The sequence below is a fragment of the Acomys russatus genome, chromosome 2, assembly GCF_903995435.1.
Source record: "Acomys russatus chromosome 2, mAcoRus1.1, whole genome shotgun sequence".
Lineage (NCBI taxonomy): Eukaryota > Metazoa > Chordata > Mammalia > Rodentia > Muridae > Acomys > Acomys russatus.
Genome location: NC_067138.1, coordinates 23,165,222 through 23,192,822, shown reverse-complemented (window position 1 = coordinate 23,192,822; position 27,601 = coordinate 23,165,222). Strand labels below are relative to the sequence as shown.

Below are 27,601 nucleotides of genomic sequence, written 5' to 3'. Positions count from 1 at the left end.
TAACCCAAACATCTAAAAAAACAAAACTTTGTATCTCATTACCAAGGAGTGCTGGGTGGTGGTGCCTTTAATCCCAGCACTTGGGAGCCAGAAGCAGGCAGATCGCTGTGAGTTCAAGGCCAACCTGGTCTACAAAGCAAGTCCAGGACAGTCAAGGCTACACAGAGAAATCCTGTCTCAAAATACCAAACCAAACCCAAAAACTTCCCAGTTATCCCACTATCAACGATACATAAAAACTTCATTTACCGAATTGATGAGTTCAAATGACTGCCACTTAAATAACCAAGTGTCTAAAGTGAGGCCTTTTTATATATTACCGTGTTATATAATGGGTCTTCTGTAGCAATTTTATATGCATCTCCTACTATGCACAATCAGTGACTCCAAAGACAACTATTTTACTCCCGGGGCCACATGGCCTTCCTGCCTCCAATTAACTGGTATTACAGTCACACAGTACCTGACTTTTGGTATTTTTACGTACTAGCTTGGAAGAGCAAGTTAACAATAGTACATATAAATTAAGGCTGACTTTTGTGTCTTTTCATATGTGCAAAGTCTAGGACTCTAAAGTGAAGCAAAACAATTCTTACGAACAAAACAAACCACGACACACTACCTCTAGAAAATCTAACATTACGAATTTCTTTTTCCTGAGGCTCAAGCCCACAGCTTTGTGCCAATTAAGCAACCACTTCCCCCACCCTTACCAAGGTGTCTGAATGCCCCCAAGTCACCAGACTGTTGCTGTGTTCTTATGCTGTTTACTAAACCTAGGGACTCAAGTGATTAAAAGTTTAGCCAAGTCTTCACTCAAAGAGGAAATCTAATTTTAGTGTTGTCAAGTGATCCTGGAAAGGTCACCTAGTTACTTTACCTATAGTGTACTGTTTCTTCTACTAGCCATCAGGACTGCATGTGTTGACATAAAGTAAATGAAATCTACAGCTCGTGAAAGGTGAGAACTTTATTTCACTGAGAATGGCATTTTAAACAAACAGTGCCCACAGCAATTAAAATTAACTTGTATATTTCTTCATAACTTAGTTGTTTATTAATAAAATAAAATAGTAATTTTCAGTCAGTTGCTTCTGCTCACAGTTTCTTGACAATTCTTCATTTTATGTGTGCTGCACCTTCCCAAAAGAAAGAGAAAGAGACAGTCAGAAGCCCACCAAATCATTTTTCTTCCATCTCACAAACTAAGCCCAGGTATCCATCCTAATGCTCTTCAAAAGAATGCCAAGTAAACAGACTTTCAAAGGCAGTTTCAAAGGGATTAGCTCCAGTCCCTGAGTCTTATCAAATACTGCTCAATCACGAGATGTGACTGCCGGACCAAACTTACCTCAAACAATGAAGTTTTTAAACATCACAGCTTAAGTTGAACATTTACCTGCAGCCACCTACATGCTGGATAGAAAAGCACTCATTTAAAAAACTTCATCACATTTTAGTAGTTTGCATAATCTATACACAGCCGGCATCTCAGTCTTAAGATTATTTCTTCAGGGAAACTCTCAGCTGGGTAAACGGCAAAAACTTAAGTCATCATGTGCCAGCTATTAAACCCATGTCAAGAAAGGTCCTATGTGTTAAACCACAAAGAAAAGGGGAACACACAATTTGTACCTTATTGCTGGCAACCGTAGTCCTGGTGGGTTGTTTCAATCACTTTCCATGACAAGTTTTTGGAAAACATTTGTTCAAGTTCCTTCAAAAGAGATAGGTTTTAAAGTCCAGCTCAGTGGTCCACACCTGTGAAGCCAGCACTAAAAAAAAACAAAAAACAAAAAAAAAAACAAAAAAAACGAGACAGGCTTTTGTTGCACCTAAAAATTAGATGTGGCCATGAGCTCTCATTTGCACTTCCATGTTTTAGCACCGTGTGAAAGTCTGCTGGTGAATTTTATGTCAGCTTGACACAAGCCAGTTACTGGCGAGAGCCTCAATTTTCTCTGTAAGATTGGGCATTTCCTTAGTCACCGATTGGCGGATGGTCCCTTGTGGGTGGTGCATCCCCTGGGCTCAAAGTCCTGGATTCTCTAAGAACCAAGGGCTTTATGCTAGCAAGCACCACGCCTCCATGGGTTCTGCATCTGCTCCTAACTCCAGGCTTTTTAAGTTCTGTCCCATCATTTATCAATCAGAAACAATTTTATTCACACCCTTCACTGCGGCAATGCTGACTAAGACACAATTCCCTGGGTACCAGCTTTGTTCATCGGTCTCAGGGCTTACAATGTTAAGTTAGACAGATGCATAACTACAATTGTGCAGACCATCACAGGCACATTCCAACAGTTAAGGGCATGGCCAGGGTCACCCATCACGTCCTACAGAACTCCAAGAGAATAAATCATTGAACCTGTTACTGGAGAAGACTTATGAAGACCTACAAAAATTCGACCGCGAAACTTTGATCACTTTCATGTCTTGAAATGCCTGAGTTACCAAATGCACGGTGGCTTTTCTTTGGGACACAACCCCCACCCCCTACACCCGCCACGATGCAGGCCCGGTAAAAGCTGCAGTCAGTAGAGGCCGCTTCTCCCCGCGCTTTCAAGTGTCCTGAGGCGCACGCCTTTAAACTAAGGGCTCCCTTTAGATCTACAGATTATTTAGAAGCCAGAGCGAGCAGGAACGCGGCCCTCGGCGCACAGCAGGCCACGGGCCCACAGTACCCGGCAAGGGCCCGGTGCCGCTGACAAGGAGCCACACTCCGCACCCACAGGGTAGACAGACCGCGGGACTCGCACCTGTTAGAGCCGGAGGGCAGGCCGGGTTCCGCCGCCCCGGGCTTCCGCTGCCCGGCATGCTGTACGCTCCAGGGCTCTGCGCCGAAAGGAAGTCACTGAGCTTGCCGCAACCCTAAGGCCCTTCTTAGGCCCCGCCTCTTCCGGTCCCTTATTTACCAGTCTGTGTCGTGTCCTCCCCCGCAGCCCCTCTTCCCCGGTCTGAGGGGCGGATGGATCAGGCTGTGGGAATTAGGGGAATACTTCAGCTAGAGCTTTTTAATTGACTTTGCAAGTGACGAATAATGCCTTAAAATGGGACAGGTTCCCAGTCCTCTTCTAAATCCTCACCTACTTCAGTGTTTGAAAACAGATTGCAAGCTGGGTGCTGTGGTGCACACCTGTAATACCAGAACTCTGTGAGTTCGATGCCAGCCTGGTCTACAAAATGAGTCCAAGGCTACACAGAGAAACTCTGTCTCGATTTAAAAAAAAAAAAAACAAAACAAAAAAACGGGCTGGAGAGATGGATCAATGGTTAAGAGCGCCGGCCTGCACTTCCAAAGGTCCTGAGTCCAATTCCCAGCAACGACATGGTGGTTTACAACCATGTGTAATGTGATCTGATGCCCTCTTCTGGCCTACAGGTGTACAGTGTATACTGTACAGGACAGTGTATACATAATACATAAATAAATCTTTAAAAACAACAACAACAAAATGGTTGTATTAGCACTTCCATTTATTTATTTTTTAAGATTTATTTTATTTTATGTGTATGTGTATGGGTATTTGGCCTGCATGTGTGTATGTGCATTGCCTGCAAGGCAGTCTGGTAGTGACAGAATTCAGAAGAGGGCTTTGGATCCCGTGGAGCTGGAGTTACAGCCAGTTGTGAGCCAACCTACTATGTGGGTACTAGGATCCTCTAGAAGAGCAGCCAGTGTTCTTAACTGCTAAGACATCTCCAACTCACAGCAACTCCATTAGAGTTAGTGTTCGCGCTTAAACTTGAACACATACACACACACACACACACACACACACACACACACACAGAGAGAGAGAGAGAGAGAGAGAAAGAGAGAGAGAGAAATTGGTTGTTAGAAAAAAAGTTGGGGGCGCTGGAGAGATGGCTCAGAGGTTAAGAGCACTGTCTGCTCTTCCAGAGGGCCTGAGTTCAATACCCAGAAACCACATGGTGGCTCACAACCATCTAGAATGTGATATGATGCCATTTTCTGGCCTGCAGGTGCACATGCAGGCAGAACACTGTATATATATAATAAATAAATAAATCTTTAAAAAAGAAAAAAAGCTGTTTTGGTTTTTAGAGAGAGACAGGGATTCCCTGTGTAGCCTTGGCTGCCCAGGAGTCGCTTTGTAGACCAGGCTAGCCTCAAATTCACAGAGCTCCTCCTGCTTCTGCCTCCCCAAGTGCTGGGATTACAGGCCTGTGCCATGAGACCCAGCTAAAATTTGTCTTAAGTAGGCATAAAGTAGTAGGGTTACTATTGCTAACCCTGATGGTTGTGATGAAACACAGAGACCAAAAGCAAGTCGGGGAGGGAAAGGGCTTATTTGACCTACATCACTGTCTGTCACTGAAGGAAGTCAAGACAGGAACTCAAGCAAGGCAGAAAACAACGCACAGGCCATGGAGGAGGGGTGCTGCTTACTGGCTTATCTCATGCCTTCTCAGCTTGCTTGCTTAGAGAACCATGGCCCAGGGGTCTCTCCACCTACAATAAGCCATGCCCTCCCCCATCAATCATCACTAATTAAGAAAATACCCTACAGACTTGCATAGAGCCTGACCTACAGAAGCAGCTTCTCAGCTGAGGGTCCCTCCTCTCAGATGACCACAGTTTAATGTCAACTTGACATCAAACTAGCCACCACAGTTACCTTGTTAATAAATATGTTATGCTTTGCTCGCTTTGAATTTTTTTTTATTGAGGGTGCATTACGTGTGTGCTCACGTGGAGGCCAGAGAACAGCTGTACTTGGTTCTTTCATTCCACCTTTATATGTATTCTTGGGCGAGAGCTCAGGACAGCTGGCTTGCCCAGCAAACGCTTTTATCTGCTAAGCCATCTTACAGGCTGGACTTTCACATTTTATCCATCTTGTTTGTCTCAATCAGTATTCTTCAGTCCTAGCTACAGAACATTAGGCTTGGTGGGGTGGGGGGTTGAGGGGCGGGGAGTGGAGGGGAGGAGAAGGGCGGGGTTGTTTATGATGTTGTCTGAAAGGAAAACATGCAAAAGGAAAACCAAATTATTAAATTGGTAAAACCAGGCCAGCTCTCCTTTAAAAGGAGCTGGAGCGATGGCCTGTGGGTAAAGGGCTTGCTGTGTGCTGGTTAGTTTTTGTCAATTTGACAAAAACTAGAGTCATCTGGCAAGAGGGAGCTTGGCCTAGGAATTGCCTCTATCAGATTGGCTGTAGGCATGTCTGTGGAGCATTTTCTTGATTAGTGACTGATGTGGGAGAACTCAGCCTGCTGGCGATGGGGTCACCTATGAGCAGGTGGTCCTGGATTGTATAAGAAAGCGAGCTGGGCGCGCCAAGGAGAGAGCAAAGCAGGAAGTAGCACTCAGTTACCGTTTCTGCTTCGGCTCCTTTCTTGAATTCCTGTGTTAACTTCCTTCACGGATGAACTATGACGTAGAGTTGTAAGCCAAAACCAACCCTTTTCGCTCTAATTTGGTTTTGGCCTTTGTTTTAAACACAGTAACAGAGACGTGAACTTGGCCACCACACAATCCCAGTGCACTGGAGCTGTGGACACAGGGGGATTCCCTGGAGCTCAGTGGCTAGCCAGTGATAGGAAGCCTCAGTTGTAAAAACAGCATTCTCGAGAGATTACAGCTGACTTTGCTAAACAGTTATTGGTCAGCCACACCTAGAGAAGGTTCGTTGAGAGAGCCTGTCTCCCAAGATAATCTGTCCGGCTGGAGCAACCGTTCCAGGAAGGAAAGACCATCGCAGTCTTCACTTACTCTCCACTGTACTGTCTGACTGTCACTATTTCAAACAGGCAGCTTCATCTATGGAGGTCAGACTCTGGTCTGTAGCCTTCTCTCTCTTTACTCTGTGATCCGAAACCCAACAGCTAGTCTAGCCTAATGTGAGTTCCAGGTTCAATAATAATCTGTCTCAAAAAAAAAAATGTGGAGAGTGGTTGAGGACTATATCTGAGGTCTGCTTCCTGCCTCCATACACAATAAATAAGATTGGGAGTGGTTGAGGGAAACACCTGATATTGACTGCTGGCCTCTGCATAGGTGCATGCAGGAACATGTACACACATACACACACACACACACAAACATACACACAAGACTGCATTAGATCATAGACCTCAGCCCACCACTCGCTGAGGAACAGTGTAACCTCGAATTACAATATTTTAAAAAAGATTTATTTAATCCCAGCACTTGGGAGGCAGAGGCAGGCGGATCACTGTGAGTTCGAGGCTAGCCTGGTCTACAGAGTGAGTCCAGGATGGCCAAGGCTACACAGAGAAACCCTGTCTCGAAAAACCAAAAAAAAAAAAATTTTTTTTAAATTTATTATTTATACAGTATTCTACCCATACATGTGCCTGCTCACCAAAAGAGGGCACCAGATATCATTATAGGTGGTTGTAAGCCACCATGTGGTTGCTGGGAATTGAACTCAGGACCTTCGGAAGAGTAGCCGGTGCTCTTAACCTCTGAGCCATCTCTCCAGCTCTTGAATTACAATTTTACTCTCTTATCTAGTGCCTTCTGCCTCTGTGATTCTTAGGATAGATCACATGGTATGGAGGCCCCAGTCCTCCAGACATTTTTAAGAGAGAAATTACCTTTGTCATTCTTGAACTGAAAGCTGTCTTTTCAAGATCCCATTTTTTTCCCTCTATACTATTGCTGATATGACCCTCTTAAGAAATTTCTTTTGAAGGGTAATTGTCTCAGCACCCTTCTACTAGATCTAAAAAAAAGTCCTCTAAAAATCTAACACTGAAAAAAATAAGGTACAGAACCAAGCAGAGGAGTTTAGAATCTTTGTCTTGGGCCCCAAATGCAAGCTATTTTTTCTGTTCTGTAGTAGCCTAATTCAGACTTATTTTCCTTGGAAATCCTCCAACAACTTAATGTGCAACGTGTGTGTGTGTGTGTGTGTGTGTGTATGTTTAGATATATTTATTATCTATATAGTGTTCTGCCTGCATGTACACCTGCATACCAGAGGAGGGCACCAGATCTCATTAAAGATGGTTGTGAGCCACCATGTGGTTGCTGGGACTTGAACTCAGCAAGAGCAGACAATGCTCTTGACTTCTGAGCCATCTCTCCAGCCCACAACATGTATCTTGCCGTGGGCAGCTGAGGTAGGGTGTAGAAGGAGGTGGAATTTGAAGCTGAGCTGGTTGAAGCTAAGGCACAGATTAGGCAAGTTCTAGTGCCACTTAGTTCTGGGCCTTGTGAGAAAGTACTAGAGACTGCTGTGGAAGTTTTGGTTTATATGTAAACATGTTTTCGTTTTAATCCCAGGTGTGGGATGGGGGGCGGGGGCTGCTCCAGTTTGCCCACAGCTGATAATTGCCTTATGAGAGGGTGAGTGATGTTTGTCAGCTGTGAACTGCCTGGCATGGTGTCTGAGTCTTTGCCAGTTGGAATAAATGCCAGACCTGGGCTCGGGGTGGGGCGGCAGGGTGTTCCAAGAGAGAAGCAGGCTGCTGCTGGTCCCTGTTGTGGCTCCTGGTTGCTGTTGATGCCGTGTGATGAGAAAAAGTCGGAGATGTCCAGAAATGAAGACTGGACTTCAATCTACTACGACCCTACACAGCAGGAAGCAGCTAGGGAGAACTCCGTCCCCTCTTCCCACCAACCTTTCTCTCCTATCTGGGGTTGGGCTCTTGGAATGGATTGGGGAGGAGTAGGAAGAAAGAGACTTAAGGAACCCAAAATGAAGATAGATTTTAAAGAGACAAACATGAACACACGTTCTCCTCTACCCTTGGTCCTACAGGATGCCTCCTGATTCGCTCATAGCTTTCTGTCCTTCCTTCATGCATGCGCATCCAGGCCTCTGATTAGGCTCTACACCAAAGTTGGTTTTTGTTTTTGTTTGTTTTTTTGTTTTCTGTGACCGTGTCTCTGTGTAGCACTGGCTGTGCTGGAACTTGTTCTGTAGACCAGACTACTCTCAAAAACTCAGAAATCCTGCCAGGTACAGACATGGTATAATCCCAGCACTTGGGGGAGGCAGAGGCAGGTTCAAAGCCAGCCTGGTCTACAAAGCGAGTCCAGAACAGCCAAGGCTACACAGCGAAACTCTGTTTTGAAAAACCAAAAAACCAGCCGGGCATGGTGGTGCACACCTTTAGTCCCAGCACTCGGGAGGCAGAGGTAGGCGGATCGCTGTGAGTTCGAGGCCAGCCTGGTCTACAAAGTGAGTCTAGGACAGCCAAGGCTACACAGAGAAACCCTGTCTTGAAAAACCAACTAACCAACCAAAACAAAACAAAACAGCAACAACAACAAAAACAAAACGAAACAAACCAACAACAAAAACCTAACTCAGAAATCTACCTGTCTCTGCCTCCCATGTGCTGGATGGTGGTGACAGTTATCTATCTATCTATCTATCTATCTATCTATCTATCTATCTATCTATCATTTATCTATTTATGTGCATTGGTGTTTTGCCTGCATGCTTATCTGTGAGAGGGTGTCAGAAGCCCTGGAACTGGAGTTACAGACAGCTGTGACCTGCCATGTGGTTGCTGGGAACTGAACCGAGTCCTCTGGAGGAGTAGTCAGTTCTCTCTAACCATAGAGACATCTCTCCAGCCCCTCCCCTGCAGTGTGTGTGTGTGAGTACGTTTGTTCAGAGAAAGGGTTTCCCTGTGTAGCCTTGGCTGTCCTGGAACTCACTCTGTAGACCAGGCTGGCTTCCAACTCACAGCGACCCACCTGCCTCTGCCTCCTCTGTACTGGAAGGTACCCACCACCTCCCAGCTTCAGTACCCCTTCTTAAGCCATAAGTACAAATGAATCCTTCTTCCCTTAAGTTGCTTCTGTGAAACAACGAGAAAAGTAACTAATAAAATTACTGATGTCAACAACTTAGAGTTGTATAAATCACATATGTATATGACTAACTTTTTACAAGGCTGCCCAGAACATTCAGTGGTGGAAAGAACAGACTTTGAACTAATGGTGCTGGGAAAACTGGACGGCCATATGAATCATCATCACCACCACCACCATCGTCATCATCATCATCATCGCCAGGTACAGTGGTGCACACCTTTAATCCCAGCACTCGGGAGGCAGAGGCAGGCAGATCTCTGTGAGTTTGAGACCAGCATAGTCTACAAAGTGAGTCCAGGACATCCAGGGCTATTATACAGAGAAACCCTGTCTTGAAAAACAAAAACAAAAACCCAAAAACTAACTAACTAACTAAAATAAAAAATGCAGTTTTGGGGGCTAGAGAGATGGCTCAGCAGTTTAGAACACTGTCTGTTCTTCCAGAGGTCCTGAGTTCAATTCCCAGCAACCACATGGTTGTTCACAACTATCTATAAAAAGTGATCTGGGCGTGGTGGCGCACGCCTTTAATCCCAGCACTCGGAAGGCAGAGGCAGAGGCAGGTGGATCACTGTGAGTTTAAGGCCAGCCTGGCCTAGAAAGCGAGTCCAGGACAGCCAGGGCTACACAGAGAAACCCTGCCTCGAAAAAACAAAAACAAAAAACAAAAGTGATCTGACGCCCTCTTCTGGTATGCAGATGGAGCACTTACATACATAAAAATAAGTAACTATATATTTTTAATGTAGTTGAGTCCCTACCTTACATCATGGATAAAAACTGACTCAAAACACCTCAAAAATCTTGTGAAGGTGTGTTACTTTTATACTTTCAATACGGTATGTGACTGGAAACTCCTGAACAGAAGCTGTGCTTGTAGAAACCAGTGCTGTGAAGAGACTGAAATCTGCAGGTCCCGAGGACAGTTATCTTATCTTGAGATAGCCCTAGCCCTCTGGAACAGCTGTTCCTTGCACAGCTCTCTGTCTGAACTAACATCTTGTTTTTAAAAAATTGTTTTAAATTGGAATATATTATCTTAGCAGACCACTGGCTTACACCAACCCAAAAGCTAAGAACAGCATCAGAGAGTACCTGAGGCCTGTGGAAAACTCTCCACATCTTGCTGCACCTTCTGCTAATCCCACCAGGACAGAATAAGTCCACCATCACAATTTTTGAGCCAAATTTGAAGCAAGCTTTATTAAATACTGGCTGGGAAGATGGGTGGCAGCCAGGTCCAAACTCAGGATTCCCAGACAATGGCACAAAATTACCTTCATCAGGAGTTTATACAGGCCAAATCCAAAAGGCTTGCCTTCACTTGGGGAGGATCCTACATCCTGACCTACGTCCTGCCTAGGTGTGATCAGGTGTGTGTGCAGTTGGGGCGACCAAGCTTGCTTGTTTACAGCATCAAGAACATGCAGCTTGTCACCTTCCATGAACAGCCCCCAGCCTTCCAGGAAGCTATCTGGCCATGGGCAAGTGTGGCTTACAGGTCAGGAGTGTTTGTAGCTCTCTTAAGCACAGGAATTTAAACTTAAAACATAAAGATAGCCATCATACATCATGAAAAGGACCCAGCATTCTCCAGCAGCGAGCAGATCTGCGGGGCATGCTGGCCCCTAAATTGATGAATCGAGTCAATGCTGCCGTCTGCAAATACACCGGGACCGGGGAGCGGGAGAAGTGTAATGATTTAAATTATATAGACCTAAAAAACAACTATCCATTGCTAATAGGACCAGAATTTTAAAAGCTTAGTGAGGAGCATGCTGATTTAAGTCCTATAGACCTAAAAAACAATTATCCACTGATTAACAGGACCAGAATTTTAAAAGCTTAGTGTTTAGCTGGGCGCAGTGGTGCACTCACTCCTTTAATTCCAGCACTCTGGAGGCAGAGGCAGGAGGATCATGTGAGTTCGAGCCAGCCTGCTCTACACATTGAGTTACGGGATAAATTCAGTGACGCTGTCTCAAAAGTGGGCTATTATTTCTGGAGATGCATGTGGACAGTATTTTTCTCCAGGTGCCAAGGCCTGTCATCGGCACTTCCACATGGATCTCCCATTAGTAAATTGATCCCTTTGGCTGGCCAGCGGGCCTTGCTTAGAGCAGTGAGGGGCTTGAAGACCCCCTAGGTGTTCTGCGAGAACCCTGTCGGGCACTAGAGCTAATAACCACACCCTTGTGCTCTGGAGCTCAGCGGTAAGCATGTCAAAGTAGAGCGGATGCAAGAGGAATATAAATGACCCTAGTCAGAAACGCACGGCTTTCCTATATAAAATCCTTTCAGCCTCCAGCAAAGTTATTTTTAAACATAATATTGACATTGAGATAATCATAGCATTTATATATTTTGTCCAATTTAAAAGTCCAAGAATACATTAAATTGTCAGAAAATAGGGCATTGATCTGGATGAAATTTGATGCTTAAATACTTAAAGCACATGAACTTTACTGAGATAATTTTGCTGAAAATTACCTAAATTACTTATGATTCCTGTCTGGATCTAAAACAGCCATGCACTTAATTGTCAGCGTGAAACACTAGGGTTTTCCTTCTCTGGTTAGCTTAACTTTCATGTTAATAAGCTTTGGAAACGACTACTTAAATCCCACCATGAGAAGTGTTCAGCATAAGGGGGTGTTTTAAAATTGTTCCGACTGGCCAGTGGAACTTGAGGGGAAGTCCGTAGGGGACTTGAGAGACCAATATATAGATATATATTATATATGTGTTATATATGTGTGTTTTATACACACACACACATATACATACACTAATAGATACAAGAGGGAGGAAGTAGCTCCTCTTTCCCTGTCTGTTCTCAACTGTGAAAGAATGCCTGGAGTTGCTGCCCAAGTCCTTCTGCAAGAAGGGAAATCCACCTCAGAGAGCAAAGCAGCCTAGAGACCCCATTAAGTCTCCCGATGAACTAGGTTTTACTGACCACGAAGCCACCAGCGTCCGCTTCCTGTTATGTGAAATAATACCGCTTTTCTCACTGCTTAAAAAAAATTATTCAAGAATGATTACATAGTCAAGAATGTAAGTAACTGAAAATTTTAAACTAAGGTTAAATTAAGGTTATTTATTCCTCCATCATAGTCTAATATAAATCATGTCCTGCAATTAACATCCCATTAAACCTCCAGTGAGTTACAATAAGGAATTAATGACTCTTTTCTCAAATTTTGCCAGCTTCCTTTTTAAAGGACAATAAGCATGCTGTTCTCAGAAGTCTCTAAGGGAAAAATAGGATGATTGACAAGGAGTATGCTAACTGAAAGGAACAGTTAACTGGAGGGCATAAGACTGCAATTACAGCTACATGGAAAGTGAATTTAAATACCCTCAGTGTGTATATTTACACACTGGTTCCCATATATTATGATTTTGTGTCAGAGTCCCCTGTGCTTGCCTCCCAGAGGGTGTCGTACTTTGTGAACCCCCTCTCCCAAGAACCCGGAAAACTTGGTTCCCTGGTGAGGAATATGCAGACAGACACACCCTGCCTGTGTGCTTGCTAACCACACAGGGCACAAGAGCAAATAGCAAGCACCCTTTTCAAGAAAAGCAAACAACGGGGCAGGTGAGATTGTTCAGGGCATAAAGGAAAAGGAGCTCGCCCTGCAAGCCCGGTGTCTTGAGTTCGATCCCCTGAGTCCAAGTAAAGGTGAAAGAGAGAACTGTTGCCTCCTTCAAATCGTCCTCTAATTTCCACACACCAACCAAGGTGTGAACACATGTGCGTGTGTGCACACTAATACTACCAATACTTTTTTGTTTGTTTGTTTGTGACAAAGTTTCTCTGTGTAGCCATGGCTGTCCTAGACTCACTTTATAAACCAGGCTGATCTCGAACTCACAGCGATCCACCTGCCTCTGCCTCCCAAGTGCTGGTATTAAAGGCGTGAGCCACCATGCCCGGCTCCAACACTTTTTAAGTATGTAAAAAGAAGAAAAGCACATGTCTTCTGTTTCACAAGTCATCCATTTAGAATGATTTTGTGAGTCTTGTTGTTTTTAGTTTAAACAGCATTTCACAAGTAGGTTTCTTTTGCTCTCTTTGGTGTACCTTAATGATTTCTCTGTCAATTCCTACGCAGCTTTCAAGATTGCACCTGTCCCCCAAATTCTTCTGGGTCTTTCTTACATCGGGCCTATTAGAAACACAATCTAAGTTGATTTCCTTTCCCTTTACAGAAGGATATTAGGACAAAGGAGACCAGCTGTAAAATCCCAGGACCTAGCAGAAGCTGAGGAGCACGAGGGCTGAGGCACACTCAGATGGATGGTACCCTGCCTCCTCTCCCCACGTCTAAGTCACCTGGCACAGAAGAATCTTCCTAAAATGTCATTGGTATAAAATTTGATGCTAAAACAACAACAGCAAAAACTGGCTGTGGATGTGGAGCTTTGTGCCCCCGCCTTTCGAATAACAAACAAACAAACGAACTAGCAGTGTGTGTCTGTACACAGAGTAACTCAGTCAAGGTACAAAACTGGCAGTTGAGGCAGACACGGGCTCTGGGTTCAAAGGGTCTGAGGGCTGTGCCTCACCTTAGCTGATGAAGTAAACCGAAGGGAATGAAGCAAGCTGGTCACATCTCCAGGGGTGGGGGCATTTTTTTTTTTTAAATAAATTACTTGGCTATAGTTTATGCTGAAGCCTGAGGAGGCTGTGGAGGCTATACATTATAAAGAATGAAGGAATGAAGGCCGGGCAGTAGTGGCGCACGCCTTTAATCACAGCACTCGGGAGGCAGAGGCAGGCGGATCTCTGTAAGTTCGAGGCCAGCTGGCCAGCCTGGTCTACAAAGCGAGTCCAGGATAGCTACAGAGAGAAATCTTGTCACACACACACACACACACACACACACACACACACACACACACACACAAAGGAAAAGGAATCCAAAGTCCAGCTGTTGATCGGGGTCCCTCATAAAGACTGAGCTGCACAACAGTTCTGTGTGTGCAGAGGGCCCGTGCTCTCTGGCAGTTCAGTCTCTATGACTCCCTATAGGCCCAGGGTAGTCGATTCTGTGGAGGGTTGGTTTTGTTTTGTTTTGTTTTTTTTTTTTTTTGTGGTGTTCTTGAGCCCTCTGGCACCTTTAATCTTCCCTCTCCCTCTTCCACAGGATTCTCCAAGCTCCACCTGAAGTTTAGCTGTGGGTCTCTACATCTGTTTTCATCAGTTGCTGGGCAAAGCCTCTCAGATGACAGCTGTGCTGGGATCCTCTCCATCTGTGGAATTTTTCTACCCAATCATTTTCTTCTTGTTTAGGTTTTCTTTTGGTTTATGTAAAGGAAACAACTCTTTCACTTGTCTCTTTTTCTGGTTTCCTTCTTGCTTTTTGGGTTTTGTGCTTTTTTGTTTTTTGTTTGTTTGTTTGTTTTAGGGATGAGTCTGGCTGTGTTGCTCACGCTGGCCTTGAACCTCTGGGCTCAAAGGACCCTCTTGCTTCTGCCTACCAATGATGCCTACTATAGGTCTCTGCCACAGGACCCAGCTTAGGGCTTTCAGGTAGTGAACTAATTAATCTTTATTGAGTCAAAAATCGCATTTCTCTTCTTCACATGATGTCTTGTGGTTCTGTTTGTGTGTGTATGCACCCACAGAGCACTAGGGAACCAGGAATGTTAAACACGCAGGGGCCTCTCCCTCCTCAAAGAAGGAATTGCTTATTTTCTGCACAGAAGGCTGGGGATGGATATTGTCAACAGCCTGGTGGCCCTTTTGCTACCTGTGGAAGCAGCCCTTACTCAAAACATTTATTCCAGACTCTTTCCTCTGTTAGACTCTTATCTTTAGCTCCCAGTTAATAGAACCCATCTTTAGGGAGGGACGTCACATGTAGTTTATAGCCTGCTGACCTCTAGAACACACTAGATCCTAAGACTGTTAGATATAGAACCCTGTAGCTAAGACTCTGCCTACAGTGTTGGACTCAGCCTATTGGTGATTGTACCTATGTATTTAAGAAGTGTGTTGAAGCCAGGTGCGCATGCCTGTAATCCCAGCACCCAGGGAGGCAGAGGCAGGTGGATCAATGTGAGGCCAGCCTGGTCTACAAAGCGAATCCAAAGCAGCCAAGGCTACACAGAGAAACCCTGTCTCGAAAAACAAACAACAAAACTTCATGAGGGGGCTGGAGAGATGGCTCAGTTAAGAGCACTGCATGTTCTTCCTGAGTTCAATTCCTAGCAATTACATGGTGGTTCACAACCATCTGTGATGAGATCTGGCATTCAGGCATACACGAAGGCAGAACAATATATATAATAAATCTTTTTTTTAAAAACTTTATGAACTGTTGCTATGGGTTTTTTGTTTCTTTGTTGTTTGTTTTGTTTTTTGAGACAGGGTTTCTCTTTGTAGCCTTGGCTGTCCTGGACTCAATTTGTAGGCCAGACTGTCCTGGAACTCACAGAGATCTGCCTGCTTCTGCCTCCCAGAGTGCTGGGATTACAGGTGTAAACCACCACACCTGGAAAACTCTTGCTGTCTTAAAACATATTATTTGAGGTAACCCAAATCTGTGTTCCTGAGCCATGGTCACTCATATTCACCTCCAGAATAAATTGTCACTTATTCCTTTTGAGTTGTGAACTGTGTTTTTTGCAATGACATCTTGTATTGATTTTGTGTTATTCTGGAATCCCCAGCTCTGAAGAGGAAACCCGTTGCTAAACAAATCACTTACAGGGGCTGGAGAGATTGCTCAGAGGTTAAGAGCAGTGGCAGTTCTTCGGAAGGTCCTGACTTCAATTCCCAGCAACCACATGGTGGCTCACAACCATCTATAATGAGATTTGTTACCCTCCTCTGGCCTGCAGGCACATAGGCAAGAAGAATACTGTGTAAATAATAAATAAATAAATCTTTTTTTTTTTTTAAAGTAACTTACAATGTCTGTCTCTGTTAAATACACAGTGTAACAAAAACTGAAACTGCCAGGTTGCCCTCCTTTCAGCTGGCTTTTTCTCCGGAGTAGCTATCTAATTATATAATATGTAATATATATTATAATATGTATCTCCCTCCTTCCAGGGCTTGTTGGCCACAGGTCCTCAGGAACAAAGGAGCAGAAGGCAACACACTGGGGGTTTGGTGGCCCGTGAGCACAAAGGGAAATGACCTAGGACCAGCTGCTGAGAGGCAGATCAACTTTATTCTGGGTGAGCGAGGTTTATATAGAATTTTAGGGAGGGCATGGGTGGGTGAATGTCATTGGGTGAAAGGCTAAGGTACTGAGATACCTCATTAATGTGAGGAAGTGTTCCAAGAACCCCAGGTACTTGCTGAATAGGTTCTAATGGGAGAAGGGGAGTTAGTTGGGCCTATAATTTCCCTAAGTGACATTCTTCAGGTAGAGGGTATGAGGATTCAAGCTCTCCAGATCACACTGAAAGGAGGGAGCCCTGCTGACCAAGGAAGTCCTCCATTTTGCTGAGCTCAGGGCTTTTTGGTCATGAAGGACTTCAACCTTAGTAGCAGGGTCCAACGTCTGTGTGTGTGTGTGTTCTTTGAGAATTTCATGAAACCTGGTTTGATCATATTTGCCCTTCCTCCTCCAACTTTTTTCAGATCCACCTTCCCTTCCTTGCACACTGAATTTTGTGCCTCCACTCCCACCGTCCAAACAAAGCCAATTTTTACTACCCAAATATTCTATTTTTTAAAAAAAGATGTATTTATTTATTACTATACATACAGTGATCTGCCTGCATGTACACCTGCACATCAGATGACATTATAAATGGCTGTGAGCCACTATGTGATTGCTGGGTATTGAACTCAGGACCTCTGGAAGAGCAGGCAATGCTCTTAACCTCTGAGCCATCTCTCTAGCCCTACCCAAATATTCTTGAATGTATGGCCTCCCAGTAGAGCTGGCTGGCTTAGCAGGGCTTCACTCTCAAACACTGACTTTCCCTCTGCCAGCCACCAATTGCTAATGGTTGCTCAGCGATGATGAGACTTTGTCTCAGCTGTCTTTCTACTTTCTCTTCCATCCCTAGAGGGGAGAGGCCAGCATCAAGGACACTGAAGGGAGGACAGGCTCCTGTGTTGTCTGTCTTCTAGGTCTGTACTGGACTGGCTTGGCCTGTGACCATCTGGTCCCTAAGTCGTACTGGCACCAACTGCTGAGAACCTGTGTCCTTTTTACAACCCCCTCTTCTCAGGGGGGTTTGACATGGCCCCCCCACTCTCTCTCTCCTGGTTCCAATGACCATAGTCATGGAGGTATGGGTCATCCCCAGAACATGCTTGGTCCCCAGAGGACAGATGTGCATATGAGGTTTCTCAGTCACATCCATATGCACAGGAAATGACTATTGACATAATGTTTAAGCATAATAGTCAAGATTATTCTCCAGTTCATAATTTAAAAGCTTCTGAGAGTTGAATGTGATGGTATAATTTATTATGAAGCATTTGAGTGATTGATGTATATTTCAGTGAACTGGTTTCTCTGATGAGTTGAAACTAAGACTTGTGTAAACATTGGAAGGGAAATCCTTCCGGGTTTATGTAGTTAGGCAAGAATGTTCCCAACAGAGCTGCCTTCCCATCCGTGTAGCACTCTCAGCCTGCAGGAGTCGAGTCTACAGGATTTGAGACTTTTACAGGGTTTTCCAGTACAACAGTCACATGTAGGGCCACCAGCTACCACTATACGAGTATACAGTCATTTCTCTGAGATGCACAATTTTATAATATTTCTCTTGGGTTCTTTTAAAAACGTGGAACCTTAGTTGTTTGGTATTTTTAAAGTTACAGGAACAAAGGAAAAATAAAAACTCCAATGTGTACATCTTGGAGGAAAGACAGCAACACTATACTACTATTATCTGGAAGACGTGTTGGAAACCCTCCAACAATAATTTTTTTTAAAACATGAATTATTACCAGAGTAGAGCAGAATCTACTTTTTCAAGTAAAGTATATGCTGAATATAATGTGAGATAACACATAGCAAAGAGCATTTTGTTTTGTTTTGTTTTTTTTTATTAATTTATTCTTGTTACATCTCAATGTTTATCCCATCCCTTGTATCCTCCCATTCCTCCCCCCCCCCCCATTTTCCCATTATTCCCCTCCCCTATGACTGTTCCTGAGGGGGATTACGTCCCCCTGTATATTCTCATAGGGTATCAAGTCTCTTCTTGGCTACTTGCTGTCCTTCCTCTGAGTGCCACCAGGTCTCTCCCTCCAGGGGACATGGTCAAATGTGAGGCACCAGAGTACGTGAGAAAGTCATATCACACTCTCCACTCAACTGTGGAGAATATTCTGACCATTGGCTAGATCTGGGAAGGGGTTTAAAGTTTACCTCCTGTATTGTCCTTGGCTGGTGCCTTAGTTTGAGCGGGACCCCTGGGCCCAAATCTGCCTATCATATTGTTCTACTTGTAGATTTCTAGGACCCTCTGGATCCTTTTATTTTGCTATTCTCCCATGCATCTCTCATTTAGAGTCCCAATAGGATGCCTTCCCCTCTGTCCCAGTTTCCTGGTAAGTGAAGGCTTTCGTGGGACATGCTCCTTGGGCTAGTATGCAGATATAAGTGAGTATATACCATTTGATTCTTTCTGCTTCTGGGTTAACTCACTCATTATGTTCATTTCTAGCTCAATCCATTTATCCACAAATTTCGGGAATTCCTTGTTTTTAATAGCTGAGTAGTATTCCATAGTGTATATGTACCACAGTTTCTTTATCCACTCTTCTACTGAGGGACACTTAGGCTGTTTCCATGTTCTGGCTATTATGAATAAGGCTGCTATGAACATGGTTGAGCAAATTTTCTTGTTGTGTGCTGGAGCATCTTCTGGGTATATTCCAAGGAGTGGGATAGCTGGGTCTTGAGGAAGCCCTATTCCCATTTTTCTGAGATAGCACCAGATAGATTTCCAAAGTGGCTGTACTAGTTTGCATTCCCACCAGCAATGAAGGAGTGCAAAGAGCATTTTGAAGAAGCCATCTCCCCAAAATCAAAATAGCTTTGGGTCAGAAGCAATCTGATTTATGCTTTTGCCAGAGAAGCAGAATAACCAGACTGTTTTATGCACAGTCAACACACAATTTTTCTTTTGTAATAACAAATACGATTGATCCCCAATTGGTTAGTGATTCATTTGACCACTGCAGAACCATCTTACCTGGGAAGATTTCCTTAAAAATCTTCCTGAGACACAGAGGCCTAAGGGGGAATAAATGATTCTGTAACAGATGTATGAACTGCCTGTTTGTTCCCTAAAAAAAAAAAATTAACTTCTAGTGCCCTAATACTGTCTCTTTAAATGAAAGCAAATGGTTCCTTTCATGAACATAAAGTAAAGTTCTTTGAGAAAAAGAAATTATTGAATAATTTAAACTAAGAGACAATTTCAACCAAAATAACGAGTTATGCATTTCAAAAGGGCAAATCAGAAGTTATTTTTCTTTTGCAGTTTCTCTTTCTGTCTGTCTCTCTCTCTTTTTCTTGAGACAAGGTCTCACTATGTAGTTCTGGCTACCTGGGACTCACCATGTAGGCCAGATTAGCCTGAAACTCACAGAGATCTATCTGCCTGCCTCTGCCTCCTCAGTGCTGGGATTAAAGTAAAAAAAAAAAAAAAAAAAAAAAAAAAAAAAAAAAAAAAAAGTCCACAAACCAATAGGAAAGTCGCTGTTCACATTAACACTGCAGATTGCTAAGTTTAGTTTTTGTGTTTTTTTTTTCTTTTTTTTTTAATTTTAGCATTGTAAAAAAAGAAGGAAAAAAAAAAAAAAAAAAAAAAAAAAAAAAAGCAAAGCCACCCTTTATTACTAAGCACCAGGGACCAATGAATAGCCTTTTTCTTTTCTCCTTTACACTCACCTTCGCAGCTGGACTTTTCCATTCTATCTTCCTTCCTTCCTGCCATTTGTTAAATATGTGTGCATAGATCTTGTTCTGTTTTGAGTGTGAAACAATTGGCTCCTATGTTTGAATACCAGGTCTTCAGCAGCTGTTTTGGGAGGTTGTGGAATCTTTGCGATGTAGGGCTTCGCTGGCCACTAGGGGTGGTCCTTGAGGGTTATAACCTGGTGGCTACAAGATTCCGTGTTTACGGGCCTATTTAAGGTAACTTTAAAGGAAGTTTTCCAGTTTCATGTCTGGCCCCACCTTGTCTGTGCTAATAGAACTCTGGTAGGCATGGTGAACATTCCTAAAGCTCTTCAGTCTTTAAGTAAAGTGCCCAGCCCTAGCCCCACCAAGGGACACAGTACAAAAAGGGCTAGGATTCTCTGTGTGCCCAGGGACAGGGGTATCCTTACTGCAGGCACACAGGCCACAGTGGGCAAAGGGTGTCACAACAGGAGATAGAACAGTAACGCTGGGCAAACTGCACCTATTTTCTGCTGCAGAAAGTTAAAATTGTGAGGAAGATTGTGCTGAGGCTTGTGAGGATGTGGCCCGCTGCTGCTCAAGAGACTACTGACTGGTGGGAGATGGGAGTACCACGAGCTGGGCGGTAAGGGAAATGGCCAAATGATCCAGTTAACTCTCAGCCACTTCTGTTATGAAGACAACAAACCATGAGATATTATTTACTTCAAATGAAAATATGTTTTAATTTCACGCCTTCTGATAAAAACTATGCTACCACCTCCTGTATTTAATAAAGTAACAGTAAATGGCTGAGTCCAAATCACATTTTACTTTTTTCCTTAATGTCAGATAAGTGGGTGAATGTATTCACAAAAATTTATATACACATGTTATTGTGTTATACAGTAATGTGTAGGAGGCACAGTGAGAGGTAAAAAGAGTTTATTGGTCACATCTAAAGGAAAATAATCACATTAAATAAATAAAACTTACAAATTATTGGATATAAATCAACATGGCCACACAATGAATCATCTGAACAGCAGGCTTGGCTGTCATGTGATCCTTAACTTTGCTGCTGAGCTGAAAATAAGTGGGGCTTTGGACTGTTATGTAAATTCAGCCAAGTCCACTAATATGTCTTTTTCCTTGCCGATCTTAAATCAAGTTCAGCCACTGTAAAACTGGGTTTTGAAGACATGAATAAACTTCACAGCTGGAAGGGGGCATCATAAAGCTACAAGAGGTGAGGGGGATTTGTCAGCAAAGGTATGAGGTTAATGTCTCATCTCCGTTATATTCCATCTCTCGGGTTCAGTATGTTCTCCCCCCCCCCAAATAAATACCCTCTGAATTCATGGCTCTGGTCATATGAGACTCCTCTGAGATTTCCTAACTTTCCAAAAGCTCTTAACATTTTCAACAAGTGAATTAAATGTCAGGGGAAAAAAATCTACCTTATTTGGTTTTAGAACAAAGAAGTAAAAACCAGTATCATCAAAGGCAGAACTCTGCTACCTTTTTCAGGGGTGTATTTTCTCTCATTCCATCTACCTGTTTTGTGTGTTGTGTTGTGCACATCATCAGGTGGAGGTCAGTGGACAACACTGGGGAGCCCGCTGCCTAGCTTGTCGGGGTGAACTCATGTCAGGCTTGGTGGCAAGCACCTTTTCCTGTGAAGCCAGCCCAAGCTGATTTTTCCAATAGTCTCTTGTTGAACACAGAAATTCTTGGTATAATCAGATAAGATGGGTCTCTGGGCCTGTGGTGGTGTGTGGTGCAGTGAGATAGGTCTGCCAGTTCATATGTGGACACACTCAAGCTTGAAGTTTATCTGTGTCCTTAGACTCTCTCAAGGGTCAGATCACTGGCAGAACTCCCCAATCAGTGCTGAAAATGCACTTCCCTGGAGCTAGTGACTTCCACAATTTGTAATAAAAGGCAGACTCTAATTTTGAAAGGTGATCATACCGTGTTTCATAGAGAAAAACATCTCTATTATTCTATAAAATTCTCTATCTGGAAATTATAACTACAGATGGAAGTTACTGCAACAAAGTTCACACACACAGCGGGGGATAGAGGGGGTAGGAGGGAGAGAGGGAGGAAGGGAGGGAGTGATCAGTGAATAACGATCTTACATCTTCTAACTGAAATGGCCAAGTCACACGCATGCTGGGTTTCACAAAAATGGAATACTAGTATAAACACATTTTATTTCTTTTTTGAGACAGGGTTTCATTGTGTAGGCCTGACTGGCCCAAACTCTCTATGTAGAAAACTCATCTGCCTGTCTCTGTGTCCTGGGAGTGCTGGGATTCTAGACACACACTACTACGTCAGCCTCACATTTTATTTCTTAAAACTAGAACGGCTGTATTCACATCATCTTTTAGGTTTGTAATAGCACACCACAGAAAATGTGGAAATGTGCGCATTCTTTAGGTATATACAACTATATGCTTTTGTGTGTCTTTTACTTTTCCTAATAGTTTCTCTTTACACAATGACTAAATAAACTATATATTTTTATATAGGACTGATTATTCCACTACACATTTATTTAGTCTTATTTTGATATTCAACTACAAGTTTCAATGTAAACGTTCAGATAGTGTTAGGGCCAATACAATAAATACAATTATTTCACAGTCTTTAAAAATAATAGCCACCGCTTCTGCCGGACCCCACCAGGAGATAGCCTATGGCTGTGAGGCTGCTGGAGTGTTGCTGTGGTTTGCCATTTCTTCGGAGGCAGAATGCTTTAGAAACTGACCAGTAGCACCGATGTACAATCTTGATCGCATGGGCCACTTCTGCAAAAAGAGGATTTACGTAAGAATCTGAAAGTTAGTATCTATGGCATACAGTGTAGATATATTTAAATCTTCCCCTCCCCAAGTAGTCTTGGCTGTCCTGGACTCACTCTGTAGACCAGGCTGGCCTCGAACTCACAGAGAAACCCACCTGTCTCTGCCTCCTGAGCGCTGGGATTAAAGGTGTGCTCCACCACCACCTGGCTAATTGTTTATATCTTAAAACACATCAATGTTAATGAGATGTTATTTAGCTGGTAAGGATTATAATTACAAGTTCTAGGGGACAAGATGAAGACTGTTTTACAATGCTAGTGACACAAGTGAAGGCTTTGATGATAACTGTAAAAATAATATATGTGTGTTTGACAAGAGCCAAAACAAGTTAAGGAGAATGAGCAGTGACAAAATGTAGGTTTACCATGGTATTTGTTTCATTTCATTTCATTTATTTTGTTTTTGAGAGAGTTTCTCTGTGTAGCCTTGGCTGCACTGGACTCAATTTGTAGACTAGGCTGGCCTCAAACTCACAGAGATCACCTGCTTCTGTCTCTGTGAGTGCTGGGATTACAGGCGTGCACCACCGTGTTCATCTTTACCATGATATTTAATTCCAAGCTAAGCCTAAAATAAAATTTAATTTAAAACATCAGTTCTTAAGAAGTGGTGCTCAGCTGTATACAAAGTAGATGGTGGGTAAAAGTGGCATTATATGGAAAAGATCTGGCAGGCCCTGAACAGCAACGGCACGCACCTTCACAAACCTGCCCACATTTCTCAGTCTGGGCTCTCTGTCACGAGCGGGCGACTATAGATAATGATAACATACTTTATGTTTTTTAATATTTCTGAAGAGATGATTTTGCACATTTATAGTACAAATGGCGAATGTCTTCAGGGAACATTCTGATTTGAACATCATCTAACACTAACACACACACACACACACACACACACACACACACTAATATACAGCACAGCAGTGTGTCTCACGCACAGGCAAATTTTCGTATGCCAAATGAAAACTGAAGAAATAATAAAAATAAAAATGTTAGTAAGTGGGTATGTGGTATTATCTGGAAAGTCACTTTTCTGCGGCAGCCAACAACAGTCCTACCTTAAAGTCTCCAGGTGTGATCAGCGAATACAGCCCCAAACCCTTCCTCTTACTACAGTACATTTATTCTATTTTAAATCATGTGCGTTATAAATTCTTAGGTTTGCATACAAAGTAATGCACTTCATTATGGCACCTTCATGTACTTGCATGTGCCATTATACTTTGTTTTCTGTTGTAAGGCATATTTAAAATCATGTAGTTTTGTTTAAACTTATAAAAAAAATAGCAGTTAACCAGAATTGAGCCCAAATTGAAGATCTTTAAAAGTACTCTCTTATTCTAATGAACAAGACCTCAGAGTTTTTAAATTCTTGCTTATCATTGTTATGGACGACAATTCTTGCGGGGTTTGGCAATTACGAGAGTCGTCTGTGCCTTTCTCCTGAAGAGTCAGCCCTTTGGGGTCTAGAGCTCACTAACCTGCTGATTTCCAAGTGGACAAAAATGTGTTTAGCCCAGGCTGCAGAAGTTCAGTTCTTTTGTTATCCCATCCCTGGTGTCCTCCCATTCCTCCCTCCCTCCCATTTTCCCCTTACTCCTCTCCCCTATGACTGTGACTGAGGGGGACCTCCTCCCCTGTATATGCTCATAGGGTATCAAGTCTCTTCTTGGTAGCCTGCTATCCTTCCTCTGAGTGTCACCAGGTCTCCCCCTCTTAAATGTCCTTTCCACTTTAGTGCACAGAACCCAGGGCCTTGCAAACTCTAACCGTGAGCATGATCCCTGGCCATACCTCCCTCTGCCATCTGTGATGCTATAAAGTCTCCAATCATTCTAACATGCTCATAATATTGGTAAAAAAAAAAAGAACAGATAATTCAAAGTGACAGAACTGGAATAGTTGTTAAAACATCATTAGTAGGCAGGCATGGTGGCACACACCTATAATTCCAGTACTTGGGAGGCAGAGGCAAGAGGACCGCTGTGAGTTCGAGGACAGCCTGGTGTACAAAGTGAGTTCAGGACAGCAAAGGCTACACAGAGAAACCCTGTTTCAAAAAAGCAAAAAACAAAATCTATCGTTAGTAATTTGTGTAGCCCTTAGTAACTGTGTTGTACTACAGGAATAGTAACTTTAGAACACTTACCAAGGGCTATCTTGGTAGTTTATAATGAGGCTTTACTTACTCCAAAGAAAGAAGATCAGAACATTTTTATTACCTTTGTATTAAAGATATTTAAACATTTTGACAGTGTCCATAAAATGTAGGCAGGCAATTTCAACAAAGTATGTAAAGTTTCCGTCTTCTGAAGCTCCACAGCTTGTGCTTAGACCATTTTTCTTAATAAATATAAGATTCTTCCTTACAGTACTATACAGTTTGTATTTTTAGCTCTATGTTGTATTCATTTAGAGCAGGAATCAAGTCTTACAATTGTATTCTCAGTCTCCTGAAGCTGAGGTCTCTACATAGTATTAAATCAAATGTTTAATTTTAAAACAGTCACTTGTTAGCTACCATCAATTTTATCTTCTATGAGATAATCACTGGCATTCTATAATTATCTCTGGGCTTAGAAATTTAGATATTATGGACATTGCCTTTTAAAATCAGACAGCAAATTAGATTAATTTTTTTCTTAAAACAATGAAAAATGATTTAGAAAAGACTATAAAAACATTTGGCATTTGAGTCAAGTTTGGCTCTAGCTTGCCATGTCTCTTTCTAACACCATTCAAGAAAGCCTCATGACACTGAGGTGAAAGAGTTAACTTTGTTCTAAATTTTATCAGGAACAAGGGAGGCATTTAATGTCTCCTTTTGGTACTGAAATCGTAATGTTCAAATGAACTTTCTTGGAATATATGGAAAATATCAAGTCAAAGAAAGCTATTAGTGAAATGTGTGGATAGCATCAATGTAATGCTCACTATAAAGATTATTAATTATTAGTGTTTTCAGCTATTATGTTATAAAATTCAGAGATAGAATGGGCTCTATCATTACTACAAATACTATTTCATGTTTTCACATTTAACATTTGAATTGCTTTAAGTTTATCCCCATGCTATAGTATTTTCAAAGTAAGTTTTGTTAATATGCACTTTATAATTTTAAGTACAAATACTAGAGAATGTGTTTTATTACATTTCAATAAAATGTAATTCCTCATTTTTGTTATAAAATCTTCAACATTTAAATACTTAAGATTGAATTCTAATTGTGTATATTTGTGTTCAAATATTTCAGAACAGTGGGACAAAAATGTGAGCATTTTAAATTTACCAAATACAATGTTTCTTCATTTTGAAGAGAAAGTTAGATCAATGGAAGGTTTCAAAAGAAATCTAAAAGAAGAGGCACCACAAATGAAAACTCAAGTCGCACACCACACTCCTGAATGCATTTATTTAAAGAAATCATGCGAAGTGATTTCTCTTGGCTAATCTGAATACAGACCAATTCACTCAACATACATGCCAATCTAATATGACAGTTATAGGAAACATTCTGGGAGTTGTCTAACGTTCTCAGTTGCGGTGTAGTGCACAATATTTAACCGTGATTGAAACTTTACTCTATGGTCTCATTTGTTCTTACCGATTTTGGCATTCCCCCCCCCCGCCCCCGAGTTACTTTAGGGGCAAAGCATTAGTTCCACAATTCTGTTTAATTCATGAAGCCTTTGGAACTGCCTAAGAAAAAGTCAAGTTAAGACACTTGACTCTTGAAGGCATAAATGAAATTTAGATGTTACCAGTCATCATAAGGTACAACAGCCTCTCCATTTTTCATTCTCCAAGAGCGAAACTTTAAGGAGCTTTGAGCCCAGCTAGGATTAACCGCCCCAGACTGCCAACCGCAAACTGTTAAGCGGCAGCCTCTTGTAGTGGGGACTTTGTCACCATCGCCCGCGGGCCCAGGTGACTTTCTAGTGGAGTTTCCGCCTGTCCCGGAGGAGTGCCAGCTTCGTGGCATATGCTCAGACCGAGACAGGATGGTTCCAGGGTCCCAGCTGGGTAGGTTGCCTACCTTAACTGGGTGCAGGTAGCCATCGCCTCGCAAGGCACCCAGACTGGGGTCTCCTGGCGCCTCGGTGTCGTCCTGCAGGCTACGGGTGAGGTGGGCGATGTAGGTGGTGGCCAGCAGCAGCACGTCCAGCTTGGACAGCTTGGTGTCGGGAGGCACCGACGGCAGCGTGCGCTGCAGCTCCAGGAAGGCGTGCCGCAGGGTCTGCACGCGGCTGCGCTCCCGCGCTGCGTTCGCCGCGGCAGGACGGCCACCCCCGGAGCGCGCCGCAACCCCGCCGGAGACTGTCGGCCCGGGCCCGGTCCGTCCTGGGCTCGGATCCCGGGCGGCGGCGGTGGCGGCCGACGGGGCAGGCTCGGCGCTGCGTGGACTGCTGGCAGGACGGCCGCGTTCCATGGCCGCTCCGGTTCCGCTGCTTGCACTGCAAAGAAGCGGGGTGGCAATGAGACCCGGCACCGCAGGGCTCGCCCTCGAGTCCCCAGATACTGGGCTGCTCCCGAAGGCGCACGGGGCTCAGCCTCCCGTCCCCGCGGAGACGTCCCTCCCGCCACGGAAACTGGTGCTGCGGGACCCCGTCCTCACCTCGGACTAGCCTCACCTCACGTTTCCCCGCAGCGCCCGTGCGGGGCTCTGCAGCCAGGGGCGTCGAGCAGGTCACTCCATCCCCGCTGCCGCCTTTTATGCGGGCGCCCGAAGCCAGCGAGTGGGAGGCCCGCAAAGCCACGTCGGGCCGAGACAGGCGCCCACCCGAGCCCCCCGAGGCTACCGGTAACTGCGTGGCGGAGCCGCCCCTACGGATGACAGACTCATCTATCAAACCGCTCGGGGGCGGGGCGGACGCCTGGCCCCGCCCCCTCTCACGGGGAGGCTTAGAGTGGCGAAGTCGAGTTCACTTTAGCGCCCCAGAGCTGAGGCGGAGCCCCTCGGTTCAGAATAGCGTGCCTTTTAACCCGAGGAGCGGAGCCGTCGAGTGTGCGTCCCCGCCCGCC

The 27,601-nt window shown here is 43.7% G+C and overlaps 1 protein-coding gene, 1 long non-coding RNA gene and 1 other non-coding gene across 3 annotated transcripts; all 3 read right to left on the bottom strand.

The window, feature by feature from the left end:
• Positions 1 to 1,374: 1,374 nt before the first annotated feature.
• Positions 1,375 to 2,855, bottom strand: LOC127206636 (uncharacterized). The gene is made up of 3 exons (XR_007832803.1): positions 2,763 to 2,855; positions 1,636 to 1,717; positions 1,375 to 1,416 (listed from the first exon to the last, which is right to left on the bottom strand). It is a non-coding gene; the product is annotated as an uncharacterized LOC127206636 (long non-coding RNA).
• On the bottom strand, positions 1,483 to 1,566 carry LOC127207599 (small nucleolar RNA SNORD87). The gene has a single exon (XR_007832939.1). It is a non-coding gene; the product is annotated as a small nucleolar RNA SNORD87 (small nucleolar RNA).
• An 18,938-nt stretch (positions 2,856 to 21,793) lies between the features above and the next one.
• Tcf24 (transcription factor 24) lies at positions 21,794 to 27,008 on the bottom strand. The gene is made up of 2 exons (XM_051165967.1): positions 26,616 to 27,008; positions 21,794 to 22,520 (listed from the first exon to the last, which is right to left on the bottom strand). Exons 1-2 carry the CDS (start codon positions 27,006 to 27,008, stop codon positions 22,407 to 22,409), a joined length of 507 nt encoding a protein of 168 aa, XP_051021924.1. The 3' UTR covers positions 21,794 to 22,406.
• Positions 27,009 to 27,601: the final 593 nt, after the last annotated feature.

Coding starts and splice junctions, on each gene's coding strand:
- Tcf24 (XM_051165967.1), bottom strand. CDS start 27,008: ATGGAACGCGGCCGTCCTGCCAGCAGTCCACGCAGCGCCGAGCCTGCC. Junction 22,521..26,615: donor GCTACCTGCACCCAGTTAAG/GTAGGCAACCTA, acceptor CTCTTTTTGCAG/AAGTGGCCCATGCGATCAAG.